The 18,528-nt window shown below is 41.3% G+C and overlaps 1 protein-coding gene across 31 annotated transcripts in view; it reads right to left on the bottom strand.

The window, feature by feature from the left end:
• LOC108899128 (protocadherin alpha-C2) overlaps window positions 1-18,528 on the bottom strand; it is a 166,933-nt gene that overhangs the window by 59,186 nt on the left and 89,219 nt on the right. Inside the window, exons 1-2 of one of the 31 annotated variants that reach the window (XM_051072331.1) lie at window positions 15,390-18,329; window positions 7,377-8,368 (exon numbers count right to left, since the gene is read on the bottom strand). The exons of 21 other annotated variants lie outside the window; for them this stretch is intronic. In XM_051072331.1, coding sequence (XP_050928288.1) covers window positions 8,357-8,368; window positions 15,390-17,768 — 2,391 coding nt within the window. In that variant the 5' untranslated portion in view covers window positions 17,769-18,329 and the 3' untranslated portion in view covers window positions 7,377-8,356. Of the gene's footprint in view, window positions 1-1,616; window positions 4,584-7,376; window positions 10,985-12,054; window positions 14,656-15,389; window positions 18,330-18,528 lie in introns of those variants that run through there. 9 more of the 31 variants (XR_007813669.1, XM_051072310.1, XM_051072308.1 and 6 more) reach the window with 9 other exon arrangements.

The raw sequence follows: 18,528 nt of genomic DNA, 5'->3' as shown, positions 1-18,528 counted from the left end.
CATAGTGCCTGATTTAGCAGGAGTTCCTCCATCAATGGCAGTCAGTGTGAGTCGAATCATAGACTGTTTTTCTCGGTCTAAAACTTTCTGAAGCACCAGTTCAGCGCTCTCCCCTTTATGTGTAACAAGAGACAAGTATTCATTTTGACTAAGCTTGTAGGTATTTACAGTATTTTTGTCAACGTCTGCATCGTGAGCTCGCTGCAAAGGGAATTTAGCCCCTGCCGCTGTGTTCTCAGTAATGTTGATCACCTGTGTTGTGCTGAGAAATGATGGGGAATTATCATTCACATCTAAAATGATTATTTCAATCCGGTACAGTTTCAGTGGATTATTAATCACTGCTTCTACGCTAAGTGAACATTTTGGTTCATTGCCGCAGAGTTCCTCTCGATCTATTCTCTCATTAACGTACAGGACACCAGTCTTTAGATTTACCTCGAAATATTTTCTCTTTGATCCAGCAACGATCTGAAACATTCGGGACTCCAAATCCTGGACATTGATGTTCAGATCTTTAGCGATGTTTCCGACAACAGTCCCCAGATTTACCTCCTCTGAGACGGAGTAAGAGAGCTCCCCAGACACCGTTTCCCAGTAACAATCCAGCAGCACGAACAAGAGATATATCCACACAGAGCTCGTTCTCCTCGGTAAATACATAATTCCAGATATCAAGACGGAGCATGTAGGCAAATCTGAGCAATATGTTACAGCAACTACGATATCACGATCAGGGACGAAATATTCGAAGCGAATATGTTGACATTTTCACGACCAAAGCAGACAACCGGTCTTTGTCGTCCGATGTCTCTGTGTAACAAAGCCCAGAGGTTCATCATCCGCTGAATCTGGGAGGAGCCCTACGCCACCAAAGAGCACGTCTACATGTGATGGTCTGCAGTGTCCCCGTGTGGACATTTGTCATAACTACATGATACACCAAATATAACATTGGAAAGTGTCAAACATTCTTAGTTCTCCTTAAACATGAAGGAAGTGCAAAACTAAAACGGTCAAAAAACAATCAAGAAGGTTCAGCTCACCAGCGACTAATGTGTACATCACATGAGTGAGATGTTCCATATAATATAGCTTTTTTTAGAAACTGACTGAAATTTCAAGAACAGTCTACCAATAGTGACGGTGAGTTAAATTAGGAAACACACTGACTTTCTTTTCTTTTCGCTGAAAACTAAAGGGGCTGCATAGGTTGAATTAAGCTTTATCAAACTATGAAATCTGAAACATACCCTTCAACAATTATTTGCAAAGATATGTGTAAATGTATTTTAAGAAAATTTGGGACTTCAACAACGTTTTGTTTAGCATTATGTTCTTTGACCTGCAAGCAAGCTTGATAAATTGCTTTCAGCACCACGGACAGCAACACATAGAATTCCGAAATCAGCCGCCAAAAATGACTGAAATCTAAAAAACATCAACACATGAACAGTCTCCTTCAATTTCAATATTTACTTGAAAGTCTATAAGCCTGATGACCTCAATTTGTAATTAATACTGTGTCAATTAAAATGCAGTGAGAGGAAATGCCATAACAGCTTCCCAACACATGCATAACACAAAGCCCATTTTAAATGCAACTATGTTCTTACCTTTTCTTTAGTAGGTAAAGTCTGAGTTCTGGTAAAAGTGTCTCCTCCGTTAATACTGATCAGTTCTCCATCTACAGGCGGAAATGGTGCGGGGAAAACCACTACATCACTCTTGAGCGTGTCTGAGCTGAAACAGACGTCATACTGCTGAGTAGCTTTAGAGTAAGACCAGCTCCCGTCAGGGTGGGTGGTGATCATTGGAGGGCCGTACCTGCTGAAACTGCCGTCTGTCCTGTGACATTTGACAGCTATTAAACTGATGAGACTCAGCAGAAAGATGACTGACACCGACACAATGGCGATCAGCAGATACAGGTTTAAGTCAGAGAAGCTGTCCTCCTTTATGGGCACATGTCTGAACTGAGTCTGGATGTCAGCTGTGCTTTCAACCACCACCACATCAATAGACACAGTAGCTGACAGGGAGGGTTCTCCGTTATCAGAAACCAACACCACCAAGGGGTGAGTTTTCAGGTCATTGTCACTCATTCTCCTCTTAGTCCTGATTTCCCCGGTGCTGGTTCCGATCCTGAAGAGGTTGTTTCCTTTGGGCTCAGAGAGGTGATAAGAAAGCAGCGCATTGTATCCAGAGTCTGCGTCTACAGCCCTGATCTTTGCTACAAAGTATCCCGCTTCAGCAGAATAGGGGATGCTCTCACTGTTAACAGAACCGTGCTCAGAATAGGGCACGAGAATCGAGGGACTGTTGTCATTCTCATCCAGGATAAAAACGTTCACAGTCACGTTGCTGCTGAGCGGAGGAACACCAGAGTCTGTGGCCTGAACTTTAAACTGAAACGTTTTTAACTCCTCGAAGTTAAAAGACTGCAAACTGACTATATCTCCAGTCTCTGAGTTGATGTTTACCATTGTGGACAGTGGCAATGAGTTACTGTTGTCATGTAAAAATGAATAGCTCACCCGAGCATTTTGATCAATGTCAGCATCAATCGCTGAAACTGTTTTTATAACTGCTCCTACTGGACTGTTTTCTTTCACATAGACACTTATTATACTTTCTGTGAATATTGGTCTGTTATCATTCACATCTGAGACGTGTACAGTAATAACACTCGTGCTGGAGAGAGGTGGGCTCCCCTCGTCAGTAGCAGTGATGCTGATATTGAATTGAGATGCGCTCTCTCTGTCAAGAGGACCGTCCACCACCAACGAATAGTAATTCTTATAATTTGATTCTAATTTGAAAGGGACATTATTGGAAATTTTACAGTTCACCATCCCATTTTTACCTCCGTCTTTATCAAATACTGAAACAAGCGCAATAGCTGTGCCAATGGACACGTCCTCTTTCACGGTGTTTAACAAAGATGTGACTGAAATTTCAGGGGCATTGTCATTGACGTCTAACACTTGAATTAATAGTTTGGCGTGTGAAGTGAGAGGAGAAGAAGCTCCATCACTGGCTTGTACTCGAATCTCAAAAGCATTATTTTCTTCAAAGTCGATACTCTTCTTATTTGTTACAATCCCCGTATTTTCATCTATAGCAAACAGATCTGTTTGTTTACCCTGGTCTATTTCAATAAAGGAATACGATATTTGTCCGTTGTGACCTATGTCCAAATCAGTAGCATTTAGTGTGATTATTGGTGTGCCGATCTTAACATTCTCATAAACACTGGCCTTATAGAGTGTTTGACTAAATATAGGAGGATTATCATTACTGTCCAAAACACGGACTAAAATGACCATAGTGCCTGATTTAGCAGGAGTTCCTCCATCAACGGCAGTCAACGTGAGTCGAATTACAGACTGTTTTTCTCTGTCTAAAACTTTCTGAAGCACTAATTCGGATGTTACACTCTCTCCTTTTAGTGTAGCTAGAGAGAAGTACTCGTTTTGACTAAGCTTGTAAGTATTTACAGTATTTTTGCCAACGTCTGCATCATGAGCTCGTTTCAAGGGGAATTTAGCCCCTGCCGCTGTGCTCTCACTAATGTTGATCACCTGTGTTGTGCTGAGAAATGATGGGGAATTATCATTCACATCTAAAATGATTATTTCAATCCGGTACAGTTTCAGTGGATTATTAATCACTGCTTCTACGCTAAGTGAACATTTTGGTTCATTGCCGCAGAGTTCCTCTCGATCTATTCTCTCATTAACGTACAGGACACCAGTCTTTAGATTTACCTCGAAATATTTTCTCTTTGATCCAGCAACGATCTGAAACATTCGGGACTCCAAATCCTGGACATTGATGTTCAAATCTTTAGCGATGTTTCCGACAACAGTCCCCAGATTTACCTCCTCTGAGACGGAGTAAGAGAGCTGCCCAGACACCGTTTCCCAGTAACAATCCAGCAGCACGAACAAGAGATATATCCACACAGAGCTCGTTCTCCCCGGTAAATACATAATTCCATTTATCAAGACGGAGCATGTAGGCAAAACTGAGCAATATGTTACAGCAACTACGATATCACGATCAGTGAAGAAATATTCCAAACGAATATGTTGACATTTTCTCGACCAAAGCAGACAACCGTTCTTTGTCGTCCGATGTCTCTGTGTAACAAAGCCCAGAGATTCATCATCCGCTGAATCTGGGAGGAGCCCTAAGCCACCGAAGAGCACGTCTACATGTGATGGTCTGCAGTGTCCCCGCGTGGACATTTGTCATAACTACATGTTACACCAAATATAACATTGGAAAGTGGTAAACATTCTCTATTCTCCTTTAACATGAAACACGTGCAAAAATCAAAAGACCAAATAATAAGCAAAAACATTCAACTCGCCAATTAATGTAATTTACATTAGGGCCTAAATTAACAAAGTGTTATTTATGATATAGTCTCTTTTATAAATTGACTGAAATTTTACGCAATGCCCTAAGGCAGTGACAGCGAGTTAAATGAGGAAATATACCCTCTTTCACTGAAGAGTATAGTGACTGCAGAGATGAAATAAACAGAGCTTTGTACAATAAATATGAGGAAACTGCAACATACTGTATTAACAGTCACTACCAAAGATATTTGTAAATGTATTTAAATTAATGCGTGAACTACAACAACGTTTTATTTTGCAGTATGTTCTGGGAATGAAAAGCAAGTTTGACAGTGTGTTCAGCACCGCGGACAGCGACACACACATAGAATATCCAATCATCCGCCAAAAACGATAGATATTTAAAAACCATCAATAAATGAACAGCGAGCTACAGTTACAATATTCAACTACAAAGTCAATAATGTCGATTACCCCTACTTGATTGTTTTCTTAAATAAAAACAAGCCAGAGTAAATACCGTTAGTTCCTTTTTTCTTTTTCTTTTTTTTTTGTTTTTTTAAACTCCAAACATTAGTTAAAATTTAATTGCTTGTCAGCTGCACAGCATAAAGCACTTTAAAAAGTACAACTGCGACTTTTCGCCTCCAGTTCTCAACGTAAAAATATTAGCGTGATAGATACTTAATGCAGCTATGTCCTTACCTTTTCTTTATTAGGTAAAGTCTGAGTCCTGGTAAAAGTGTCTCCTCCGTTAATACTGATCAGTTCTCCATCTACAGGCGGAAACGGTGCGGGGAAAACCACTACGTCACTCTTGAGCGTGTCTGAGCTGAAACAGACGTCATACTGCTGAGTAGCTTTAGAGTAAGACCAGCTCCCGTCAGGGTGGGTGGTGATCATTGGAGGGCCGTACCTGCTGAAACTGCCGTCTGTCCTGTGACATTTGACAGCTATTAAACTGATGAGACTCAGCAGAAAGATGACTGACACCGACACAATGGCGATCAGCAGATACAGGTTTAAGTCAGAGAAGCTGTCCTCCTTTATGGGCACATGTCTGAACTGAGTCTGGATGTCAGCTGTGCTTTCAACCACCACCACATCAATAGACACAGTAGCTGACAGGGAGGGTTCTCCGTTATCAGAAACCAACACCACCAAGGGGTGAGTTTTCAGGTCATTGTCACTCATTCTCCTCTTAGTCCTGATTTCCCCGGTGCTGGTTCCGATCCTGAAGAGGTTGTTTCCTTTGGGCTCAGAGAGGTGATAAGAAAGCAGCGCATTGTATCCAGAGTCTGCGTCTACAGCCCTGATCTTTGCTACAAAGTATCCCGCTTCAGCAGAATAGGGGATGCTCTCACTGTTAACGGAGCCGTGCTCAGAATAGGGCGCGAGAATCGAGGGACTGTTGTCATTCTCATCCAGGATAAAAACGTTCACAGTCACGTTGCTGCTGAGCGGAGGAACACCAGAGTCTGTGGCCTGAACTTTAAACTGAAACGTTTTTAGCTCCTCATAGTTAAAAGACTGCAAACTGACTATATCTCCAGTCTCTGAGTTGATGTTTACCATTGTGGACAGTGGCAATGAGTTACTGTTGTCATGTAAAAATGAATAGCTCACCCGAGCATTTTGATCAATGTCAGCATCAATCGCTGAAACTGTTTTTATAACTGCTCCTACTGGACTGTTTTCTTTCACATAGACACTGATTATAGTTTCTGTGAATACTGGTTTGTTATCATTCACATCTGAGACGTGTACAGTAATAACACTCGTGCTGGAGAGAGGTGGGCTCCCCTCGTCAGTAGCAGTGATGCTGATATTGTATTGAGATGCGCTCTCTCTGTCAAGAGGACCGTCCACCACCAACGAATAGTAATTCTTATAATTTGATTCTAATTTGAAAGGAACATTGTTGGAAATTTTACAGTTCACCATCCCATTTTTACCTCCGTCTTTATCAAATACTGAAACAAGCGCAATAGCTGTGCCAATGGACGCGTCCTCTTTGACGGTGTTTAACAAAGATGTGACTGAAATTTCAGGCGCATTGTCATTGACGTCTAACACTTCAATCAATAGTTTTGCGTGTGAGGTCATCGGAAAAACAGCCTCATCACTGGCTTGTACTCTAATCTCAAAAGCATTATTTTCTTCAAAGTCAATGTTCTTCTTATTAGTTACGGTTCCAGTTTTTTTATCTATAGAAAACAGATCAGTTTGTTTCCCTCTACCTACTTCACTAAATGAATATAACACTTGTCCATTTGGACCTGCATCTAAATCAGTGGCATTTAATGTTATTATCGATGTACCCATCTTCACATTCTCATAAACACTGGCTTTATACAGCGTTTGACTGAATACAGGAGCGTTGTCATTAATGTCCAACACATAAACTATTATAGTCATGCTGCCTGATTTAGCAGGAGTTCCTCCATCAACGGCAGTCAGTGTGAGTCGAATCACAGATTGTTTTTCTCGGTCTAAAACCTTCTGAAGCACTAATTCAGGAGTTACAGTCTCTCCTTTAAGTGTTGCCAGAGAGAAGTACTCGCTTTGACTAAGCTTATAAGTATTTACAGTATTTTTACCGACGTCTGCATCCTGAGCTGGGTGAAGGGGAAATTTAGCCCCTGCTGCCGTGTTTTTCGGTAATGTTGATCACCTGTGTTGTGCTGAGAAATGATGGGGAATTATCATTCATATCTAAGATTAGAATTTCAATCCGGTACAGTTTCAGTGGATTATTAATCACCGCTTCTACGCTAAGTGAACATTTTGGTTCATTGCCGCAGAGTTCCTCTCGATCTATTCTCTCATTAACGTACAGGACACCAGTCTTTAGATTTACCTCGAAATATTTTCTCTTTGATCCAGCAACGATCTGAAACATTCGGGACTCCAAATCCTGGACATTGATGTTCAGATCTTTAGCGATGTTTCCGACAACAGTCCCCAGATTTACCTCCTCTGAGACGGAGTAAGAGAGCTGCCCAGACACCGCTTCCCAGTAACAATCCAGCAGCACGAACAAGAGATATATCCACACAGAGCTCGTTCTCCCCCGGTAAATACATAATTCCAGATATCAAGACGGAGCATGTAGGCAAATCTGAGCAATATGTTACAGCAACTACGATATCACGATCAGGGACGAAATATTCGAAGCGAATATGTTGACATTTTCACGACCAAAGCAGACAACCGTTCTTTGTCGTCCGATGTCTCTGTGTAACAAAGCCCAGAGATTCATCATCCGCTGAATCTGGGAGGAGCCCTACGCCACCAAAGAGCACGTCCACATGTGATGGTCTGCAGTGTCCCCGTGTGGACATTTGTCATAACTACATGCTACACCAAATATAACATTGGAAAGTGGTAAACATTCTTAGTTCTCCTTAAACATGAAGGAAGTGCAAAACTAAAACGGTCAAAAAATAATCAAGAAGGTTCAGCTCACCAGCGACTAATGTGTGCATCACATGAGTGAGATGTTCGTTATAATATAGCTTTTTTAGAAAGTGATTGAAATTTCAAGAACAGTCAACCAATAGTGGCGGTGAGTTAAATTAGGAAACACACTGACTTTCTTTTCTTTTCGCTGAAAACTAAAGGGGCTGCATAGGTTGAATTAAGCTTTAGCAAAGATATGTGTAAATGTATTTAAAGAAAATTTGGGACTTCAACAACGTTTTGTTTAGCATTATGTTCTTTGACCTGCAAGCAAGCTTGATAAATTGCGATCAGCACCACGGACAGCAACACATAGAATTCCGAAATCAGCCGCCAAAAATGACTGAAATCTAAACAACATCAACACATGAACAGTCTCCTTCAATTTCAATATTTAACTTGAAAGTCAATAAGCCTGATGACCTCAATTTGTAATTAATACTGTGTCAATTAAAATGCAGTGAGAGGAAATGCCATTACAGCTTCCCAACACATGCATAACACAAAGCCCATTTTAAATGCAACTATGTTCTTACCTTTTCTTTAGTGGGTAAAGTCTGAGTTCTGGTAAAAGTGTCTCCTCCGTTAATACTGATCAGTTCTCCATCTACAGGCGGAAATGGTGCGGGGAAAACCACTACGTCACTCTTGAGCGTGTCTGAGCTGAAACAGACGTCATACTGCTGAGTAGCTTTAGAGTAAGACCAGCTCCCGTCAGGGTGGGTGGTGATCATTGGAGGGCCGTACCTGCTGAAACTGCCGTCTGTCCTGTGACATTTGACAGCTATTAAACTGATGAGACTCAGCAGAAAGATGACTGACACCGACACAATGGCGATCAGCAGATACAGGTTTAAGTCAGAGAAGCTGTCCTCCTTTATGGGCACATGTCTGAACTGAGTCTGGATGTCAGCTGTGCTTTCAACCACCACCACATCAATAGACACAGTAGCTGACAGGGAGGGTTCTCCGTTATCAGAAACCAACACCACCAAGGGGTGAGTTTTCAGGTCATTGTCACTCATTCTCCTCTTAGTCCTGATTTCCCCGGTGCTGGTTCCGATCCTGAAGAGGTTGTTTCCTTTGGGCTCAGAGAGGTGATAAGAAAGCAGCGCATTGTATCCAGAGTCTGCGTCTACAGCCCTGATCTTTGCTACAAAGTATCCCGCTTCAGCAGAATAGGGGATGCTCTCACTGTTAACGGAGCCGTGCTCAGAATAGGGCGCGAGAATCGAGGGACTGTTGTCATTCTCATCCAGGATAAAAACGTTCACAGTTACGTTGCTGCTGAGCGGAGGAACACCAGAGTCTGTGGCCTGAACTTTAAACTGAAACGTTTTTAACTCCTCGAAGTTAAAAGACTGCAGACTGACTATATCTCCAGTCTCTGAGTTGATGTTTACCATTGTGGACAGTGGCAATGAGTTACTGTTGTCATGTAAAAATGAATAGCTCACCCGAGCATTTTGATCAATGTCAGCATCAATCGCTGAAACTGTTTTTATAACTGCTCCTACTGGACTGTTTTCTTTCACATAGACACTTATTATACTTTCTGTGAATATTGGTCTGTTATCATTCACATCTGAGACGTGTACAGTAATAACACTCGTGCTGGAGAGAGGTGGGTTCCCCTCGTCAGTAGCAGTGATGCTGATATTGTATTGAGATGCGCTCTCTCTGTCAAGAGGACCGTCCACCACCAACGAATAGTAATTCTTGTAATTTGACTCTAATTTGAAAGAAACATTATTGGAAATTTTACAGTTCACCATCCCATTTTTACCTCCGTCTTTATCAAATACTGAAATAAGCGCAATAGCTGTGCCAATGGACGCGTCCTCTTTGACGGTGTTTAACAAAGATGTGACTGAAATTTCAGGCGCATTGTCATTGACATCTAACACTTGAATCAATAGTTTTGCGTGTGAAGTCATCGGCGAGGAAGCTCCATCACTGGCTTGTGCTCTAATCTCAAAAGCATTATTTTCTTCAAAGTCAATGTTCTTTTTATTAGTTACGGTTCCAGTTTTTTCATCTATAGCAAACAGATCAGTTTGTTTCCCTCTGCCTACTTTACTGAATGAATATAACACTTGTCCATTTGGACCTGCATCTAAATCAGTGGCATTTAATGTTATTATCGATGTGCCTATCTTCACATTCTCATAAACACTGGCTTTGTATAGAGTTTGACTGAATACAGGAGCGTTGTCATTAATGTCCAACACATAAACTATTATAGTCATGCTGCCTGATTTAGCAGGAGTCCCTCCATCAACGGCAGTCAATGTAAGGTGGATTACAGATTGTTTTTCTCGGTCTAAAACTTTGTGAAGCACTAATTCGGGAGTTACAGTCTCTCCCTTAAGTGTTGCCAGAGAAAAGTGTTCACTTTGACTAAGCTTGTAGGTGTTTACAGTATTTTTGCCAACGTCTGCATCGTCAGCAGGATGCAGAGGAAATTTAGTCCCGACTGCTGTGCTCTCACTAATGTTGATCACCTGTGTTGTGCTGAGAAATGATGGGGAATTATCATTCACATCTAAAATGATTATTTCAATGCGGTACAGTTTCAGTGGATTATTAATCACTGCCTCTACGCTAAGTGAACATTTTGGTTCATTGCCGCAGAGTTCCTCTCGATCTATTCTCTCATTAACGTACAGGACACCAGTCTTTAGATTTACCTCGAAATATTTTCTCTTTGATCCAGCAACGATCTGAAACATTCGGGACTCCAAATCCTGGACATTGATGTTCAGATCTTTAGCGATGTTTCCGACAACAGTCCCCAGATTTACCTCCTCTGAGACGGAGTAAGAGAGCTGCCCAGACACCGCTTCCCAGTAACAATCCAGCAGCACGAACAAGAGATATATCCACACAGAGCTCGTTCTCCTCGGTAAATACATAATTCCAGATATCAAGACGGAGCATGTAGGCAAATCTGAGTAATATTTTACAGCTACTACGATATCACGATCAGGGTAGAAATATTCCAAGCGAGTATGTTGGCATTTTCACGACCAAAGCAGACAACCGTTCTTTGTCGTCCGATGTCTCTGTGTAACAAAGCCCAGAGATTCATCATCCCCTGAATCTGGGAGGAGCCCTAAACCACCAAAGAGCACGTCTACATGTGATGGTCTGCAGTGTCCCCGCGTGGACATTTGTCATAACTGCATGATACACCAAATACATCATTGCAAAGTGGTAAACATTTTCAGTTCTCCTTAGGCATGAAGGAAGTGCAAAACTCAAAACGGCCAAATAATAATAAAAAAAGAACGTTTAGCTCACCTATACATCAACTTTTCATCACCTGTTATCTATAATAGAGCCTGTTTTATACACCGAATAAAATTTTAATTAAAGTCTCACAGCAGTGACAGAGACTTTATATGAAGAAACACACTCCGACATTTTTCACTGAAGAGTAAAGCGACTTCAGAGATTAAAGCTTTTTCATCGAGATAGATTCTTATGTCTGTAACATACACTTCAGAGATCCCAGATATATGTGCCAAAGACACTTGTAAATATATTTAACGAAAACTGTGACCTTCAAAGCCATTGTGTTCTGGGAATTGCATCTGACTCCGGTTCAGCACCACAGACAGCGATACACACATAGCCAAAAATGACTGAAATTTAAACGCTGTCAACAAAATGAGCAGCATGCCACATTTGCTATATTTACAGCAAAGTCAATAATACTGATTATGACTACTTGATGTTAATGTTGTCCTAATTTAAAATCAGTCCGTGTAAATGCCATAACAGTTTCTTGACAGATACATAGCACAAACCCCCCTAAAACGTCAGTACACGACTTCTTAATGTGACAATTCTTTTACATTTAATTAGATGTTAGATACAGTAAACATTAATGTTCAACGTTATATAAGATGTGTGTATATGTATTCACACACATGATATACTTGAAATGACTCGCATATTTAAATAACGACGATTGAGGTGAGAAAAACATCGACAAATTCACAGCGGGTTACAGTTTATAGTATATCAACCTGCTCCTCTTATGGCCTATGTACTTGATAGTATTTTTTTAAACTCAAATTTTAATTAAAATTTTGTTTACTTGTCAGCTACACCACAAAAGCCCTTTAATACAACAAATTAAACTGCGATATTTCTCCTGCAATTTTCAACATAGAAACATTGCCGTAATAAATACTTAATGCAACACTGTTCTTACCTTTTCTTTATTAGGTAAAGTCTGAGTTCTGGTAAAAGTGTCTCCCCCGTTAATACTGATCAGTTCTCCATCTACAGGCGGAAACGGTGCGGGGAAAACCACTACATCACTCTTGAGCGTGTCTGAGCTGAAACAGACGTCATACTGCTGAGTAGCTTTAGAGTAAGACCAGCTCCCGTCAGGGTGGGTGGTGATCATTGGAGGGCCGTACCTGCTGAAACTGCCGTCTGTCCTGTGACATTTGACAGCTATTAAACTGATGAGACTCAGCAGAAAGATGACTGACACCGACACAATGGCGATCAGCAGATACAGGTTTAAGTCAGAGAAGCTGTCCTCCTTTATGGGCACATGTCTGAACTGAGTCTGGATGTCAGCTGTGCTTTCAACCACCACCACATCAATAGACACAGTAGCTGACAGGGAGGGTTCTCCGTTATCAGAAACCAACACCACCAAGGGGTGAGTTTTCAGGTCATTGTCACTCATTCTCCTCTTAGTCCTGATTTCCCCGGTGCTGGTTCCGATCCTGAAGAGGTTGTTTCCTTTGGGCTCAGAGAGGTGATAAGAAAGCAGCGCATTGTATCCAGAGTCTGCGTCTACAGCCCTGATCTTTGCTACAAAGTATCCCGCTTCAGCAGAATAGGGGATGCTCTCACTGTTAACGGAGCCGTGCTCAGAATAGGGCGCGAGAATCGAGGGACTGTTGTCATTCTCATCCAGGATAAAAACGTTCACAGTCACGTTGCTGCTGAGCGGAGGAACACCAGAGTCTGTGGCCTGAACTTTAAACTGGAACGTTTTCAACTCCTCATAGTTAAAAGACTGCAAACTGACTATATCTCCAGTCTCTGAGTTGATGTTTACCATTGTGGACAGTGGCAATGAGTTACTGTTGTCATGTAAAAATGAATAGCTCACCCGAGCATTTTGATCAATGTCAGCATCAATCGCTGAAACTGTTTTTATAACTGCTCCTACTGGACTGTTTTCTTTCACATAGACACTGATTACAGTTTCTGTGAATATTGGTTTGTTATCATTCACATCTGAGACGTGTACAGTAATAACACTCGTGCTGGAGAGAGGTGGGCTCCCCTCGTCAGTAGCAGTGATGCTGATATTGTATTGAGATGCGCTCTCTCTGTCAAGAGGACCGTCCACCACCAACGAATAGTAATTCTTATAATTTGATTCTAATTTGAAAGGAACATTGTTGGAAATTTTACAGTTCACCATCCCATTTTTACCTCCGTCTTTATCAAATACTGAAACAAGCGCAATAGCTGTGCCAATGGACGCGTCCTCTTTGACGGTGTTTAACAAAGATGTGACTGAAATTTCAGGCGCATTGTCATTGACGTCTAACACTTCAATCAATAGTTTTGCGTGTGAAGTGAGAGGAGAAGAAGCTCCATCACTGGCTTGTACTCGAATCTCAAAAGCACTATTCTCTTCATAGTCGATTTTTTTTGTATTTTTTATAGTTCCAGTTTTTTCATCTATAGCAAACAGATCAGTTTGTTTCCCACGACCTGCTTCACTGAATGAATATAACACTTGTCCATTTGGACCTGCATCTAAATCAGTAGCATTTAATGCTATTATCGATGTGCCTATTTTCACATTCTCATAAACACTGGCTTTGTATAGAGTTTGACTGAATACAGGAGCGTTGTCATTAATGTCCAACACATAAACTATTATAGTCATGCTGCCTGATTTAGCAGGAGTTCCTCCATCAACGGCAGTCAGTGTGAGTCGAATCACAGATTGTTTTTCTCGGTCTAAAATTTTCTGAAGCACTAATTCAGGAGATACAGTCTCTCCCTTAAGTGTAACCAGAGAGAAGTGTTCATTTTGACTAAGCTTGTAGGTGTTCACAGTATTTTTTCCGACGTCCTCGTCGTGAGCTGGACGCAGGGGGAATTTAGCCCCTGCTGCTGTGCTCTCAGTAATGTTGATCACCTGTGTTGTGCTGAGAAATGATGGGGAATTATCATTCACATCTAAAATGATTATTTCAATCCGGTACAGTTTCAGTGGATTATTAATCACTGCTTCTACGCTAAGTGAACATTTTGGTTCATTGCCGCAGAGTTCCTCTCGATCTATTCTCTCATTAACGTACAGGACACCAGTCTTTAGATTTACCTCGAAATATTTTCTCTTTGATCCAGCAACGATCTGAAACATTCGGGACTCCAAATCCTGGACATTGATGTTCAGATCTTTAGCGATGTTTCCGACAACAGTCCCCAGATTTACCTCCTCTGAGACGGAGTAAGAGAGCTGCCCAGACACCGCTTCCCAGTAACAATCCAGCAGCACGAACAAGAGATACATCCACACAGAGCTCGTTCTCCTCGGTAAATACATAATTCCAGATATCAAGACGGAGCATGTAGGCAAATCTGAGCAATATGTTACAGCAACTACGATATCGCGATCAGGGACGAAATATTCCAAACGAATATGTTGACATTTTCACGACCAAAGCAGACAACCGTTCTTTGTCGTCCGATGTCTCTGTGTAACAAAGCCCAGAGATTCATCATCCGCTGAATCTGGGAGGAGCCCTACGCCACCAAAGAGCACGTCCACATGTGATGGTCTGCAGTGTCCCCGTGTGGACATTTGTCATAACTACATGCTACACCAAATATAACATTGGAAAGTGGTAAACATTCTTAGTTCTCCTTAGGCATGAAGGAAGTGCAAAACTAAAACGGTCAAAAAACAATCAAGAAGGTTCAGGTCACCAGCGACTAATGTGTACATCACATGAGTGAGATGTTCGTTATAATATAGCTTTTTTAGAAAGTGATTGAAATTTCAAGAACAGTCTACCAATAGTGACGGTGAGTTAAATTAGGAAACACACTGACTTTCTTTTTTCTTTTCGCTGAAAATTAAAGTGGCTGCATAGGTTGAATTAAGCTTTATCAAACTATGAAATCTGAAACATACCATTCAACAACTATTAGCAAAGATATGTGTAAATGTATTTAAAGAAAATTTGGGACTTCAACAACGTTTTGTTTAGCATTATGTTCTTTGACCTGCAAGCAAGCTTGATAAATTGCGTTCAGCACCACGGACAGCAACACATAGAATGCCGAAATCAGCCGCCGAAAATGACTGAAATCTAAAAAAACATCAACACATGAACAGTCTCCTTCAATTTCAATATTTAACTTGAAAGTCAATAAGCCTGATGACCTCAATTTGTAATTAATACTGTGTCAATTAAAATGCAGTGAGAGGAAATGCCATAACAGCTTCCCAACACATACAAAACACAAAGCCCATTTTAAATGCAACTATGTTCTTACCTTTTCTTTAGTAGGTAAAGTCTGAGTTCTGGTAAAAGTGTCTCCTCCGTTAATACTGATCAGTTCTCCATCTACAGGCGGAAACGGTGCGGGGAAAACCACTACGTCACTCTTGAGCGTGTCTGAGCTGAAACAGACGTCATACTGCTGAGTAGCTTTAGAGTAAGACCAGCTCCCGTCAGGGTGGGTGGTGATCATTGGAGGGCCGTACCTGCTGAAACTGCCGTCTGTCCTGTGACATTTGACAGCTATTAAACTGATGAGACTCAGCAGAAAGATGACTGACACCGACACAATGGCGATCAGCAGATACAGGTTTAAGTCAGAGAAGCTGTCCTCCTTTATGGGCACATGTCTGAACTGAGTCTGGATGTCAGCTGTGCTTTCAACCACCACCACATCTATAGACACAGTAGCTGACAGGGAGGGTTCGCCGTCATCAGAAACCAACACCACCAAGGGGTGAGTTTTCAGGTCATTGTCACTCATTCTCCTCTTAGTCCTGATTTCCCCGGTGCTGGTTCCGATCCTGAAGAGGTTGTTTCCTTTGGGCTCAGAGAGGTGATAAGAAAGCAGTGCATTGTATCCAGAGTCTGCGTCTACAGCCCTGATCTTTGCTACAAAGTATCCCGCTTCAGCAGAATAGGGGATGCTCTCACTGTTAACGGAGCCGTGCTCAGAATAGGGCGCGAGAATCGAGGGACTGTTGTCATTCTCATCCAGGATAAAAACGTTCACAGTCACGTTGCTGCTGAGCGGAGGAACACCAGAGTCTGTGGCCTGAACTTTAAACTGAAACGTTTTCAACTCCTCATAGTTAAAAGACTGCAGACTGACTATATCTCCAGTCTCTGAGTTGATGTTTACCATTGTGGACAGTGGCAATGAGTTACTGTTGTCATGTAAAAATGAATAGCTCACCCGAGCATTTTGATCAATGTCAGCATCAATCGCTGAAACTGTTTTTATAACTGCTCCTACTGGGCTGTTTTCTTTCACATAGACACTGATTATAGTTTCTGTGAATACTGGTTTGTTATCATTCACATCTGAGACGTGTACAGTAATAACACTCGTACTGGAGAGAGGTGGGCTCCCCTCGTCAGTAGCCGTGATGCTGATATTGTAGTGAGATGCGCTCTCTCTGTCAAGAGGACCGTCCACCACCAACGAATAGTAATTCTTATAATTTGATTCTAATTTGAAAGGAACATTGTTGGAAAGTTTACAGTTCACCATCCCATTTTTACCTCCGTCTTTATCAAATACTGAAACAAGCGCAATAGCTGTGCCAATGGACGCGTCCTCTTTGACGGTGTTTAACAAAGATGTGACTGAAATTTCAGGAGCATTGTCATTGACGTCTAACACTTCAATCAATAGTTTTGCGTGTGAAGTGAGAGGAGAAGAAGCTCCATCACTGGCTTGTACTCGAATCTCAAAAGCATTATTTTCTTCATAGTCGATGTTTCTTTTATTTGTTATAGTTCCAGTTTTTTCATCTATAGCAAACAGATCAGTTTGTTTCCCTCTACCTACTTCACTAAATGAATATAACACTTGTCCATTTGGGCCTGCATCTAAATCAGTAGCATTTAATGTTATTATCGATGTGCCTATCTTCACATTTTCGTAAACACTGGCTTTGTATAAAGTTTGACTGAATACAGGAGCGTTATCATTACTATCCAAGACATTGACAATAATGACCATCGTCCCTGATTTAGCAGGAGTTCCTCCATCAATGGCAGTCAGTGTGAGTCGAAGTATAGACTGTTTTTCTCTGTCTAAAGGTTTCTGAAGCACTAATTCAGGAGTCGTAGTCTCTCCTTTGTGTGTATCGAGAGTAAAATGTTCATTTTGACTTAGCTTGTAGGTGTTTACAGTATTTTTTCCAACGTCTGCATCGTCAGCAGAATGCAGGGGAAATTTAGCCCCTGCCGCTGTGCTCTCAGTAATGTTGATCACCTGTGTTGTGCTGAGAAATGATGGGGAATTATCATTCACATCTAAAATGATTATTTCAATGCGGTACAGTTTCAGTGGATTATTAATCACTGCTTCTACGCTAAGTGAACATTTTGGTTCATTGCCGCAGAGTTCCTCTCGATCTATTCTCTCATTAACGTACAGGACACCAGTCTTTAGATTTACCTCGAAATATTTTCTGTTTGATCTAGCAACGATCTGAAACATTCGGGACTCCAAATCCTGGACATTGATGTTCAGATCTTTAGCGATGTTACCGACAACAGTCCCCAGATTTACCTCCTCTGAGACGGAGTAAGAGAGCTGCCCAGACACCGCTTCCCAGTAACAATCCAGCAGCACGAACAAGAGATATATCCACACAGAGCTCGTTCTCCCCGGTAAATACATAATTCCATACACCGAGAAACGTATAAAGAGAGATTCACCCAGTAAGTCACCAAAATCAAGAAATTAAACGGAACAACAGAAGAAAGAAAATTAGTTTTTCGCTATAATTAGTTTACAGTAAGAAAATCGTCGTCGTACCGATCTCTTTCACCCTCATAGTCTCTTTGTTTCAATCGCCCGAGAAACATCATCATCACCGTCCTCTGAACCTGGGAGGAGCCCTGAGTCACTAAGAAGGAATTTCAAATGTGATGGTCTACAATGTCCCCATGTGGACACTTACAAGAACTACATTGAATATGAAGACATTACAACATTAACAAGAACCTCACATGGCTGATATTTCTCCACATTAACATTTAGCCAAGCAATATCTCAAGGAAGAGTCAGCAGAACTGCACACGTTATAATGACCCTTTAAGTTAACATTTTATACATTAGTTTACTTTCAATAATATGACCTATTTCAGGAACTTGAGTGGAATGGATGAGCCAGCTGTCGTGATCACAGAAGAACATAGTGTAAAGGCTAAGATTTTATATCTAGAACCATCTTGCTGATAAATGAAGAAAAACTAAATAAAACTAAATATTTATTGTCAAGGATTTTAAGGCAGTATAAAAACCCAATTTCCAGTAGAGTGGCTTTGACTATACCCAAATACCTTACAGTTGCGCAGTTTATTCCGTGTTAATGTGGATATTCTTCGTTTTTGTCCTGGGTTTATACACAACATGTGACCAGGAACGTTCAGCACCA

Source organism: Lates calcarifer, linkage group LG8, assembly GCF_001640805.2.
Source record: "Lates calcarifer isolate ASB-BC8 linkage group LG8, TLL_Latcal_v3, whole genome shotgun sequence".
Classification (NCBI taxonomy): domain Eukaryota; kingdom Metazoa; phylum Chordata; class Actinopteri; family Centropomidae; genus Lates; species Lates calcarifer.
The sequence above is the reverse complement of the archived record's forward strand: the minus strand, read 5'-3'. Positions and strand labels throughout refer to the sequence as shown.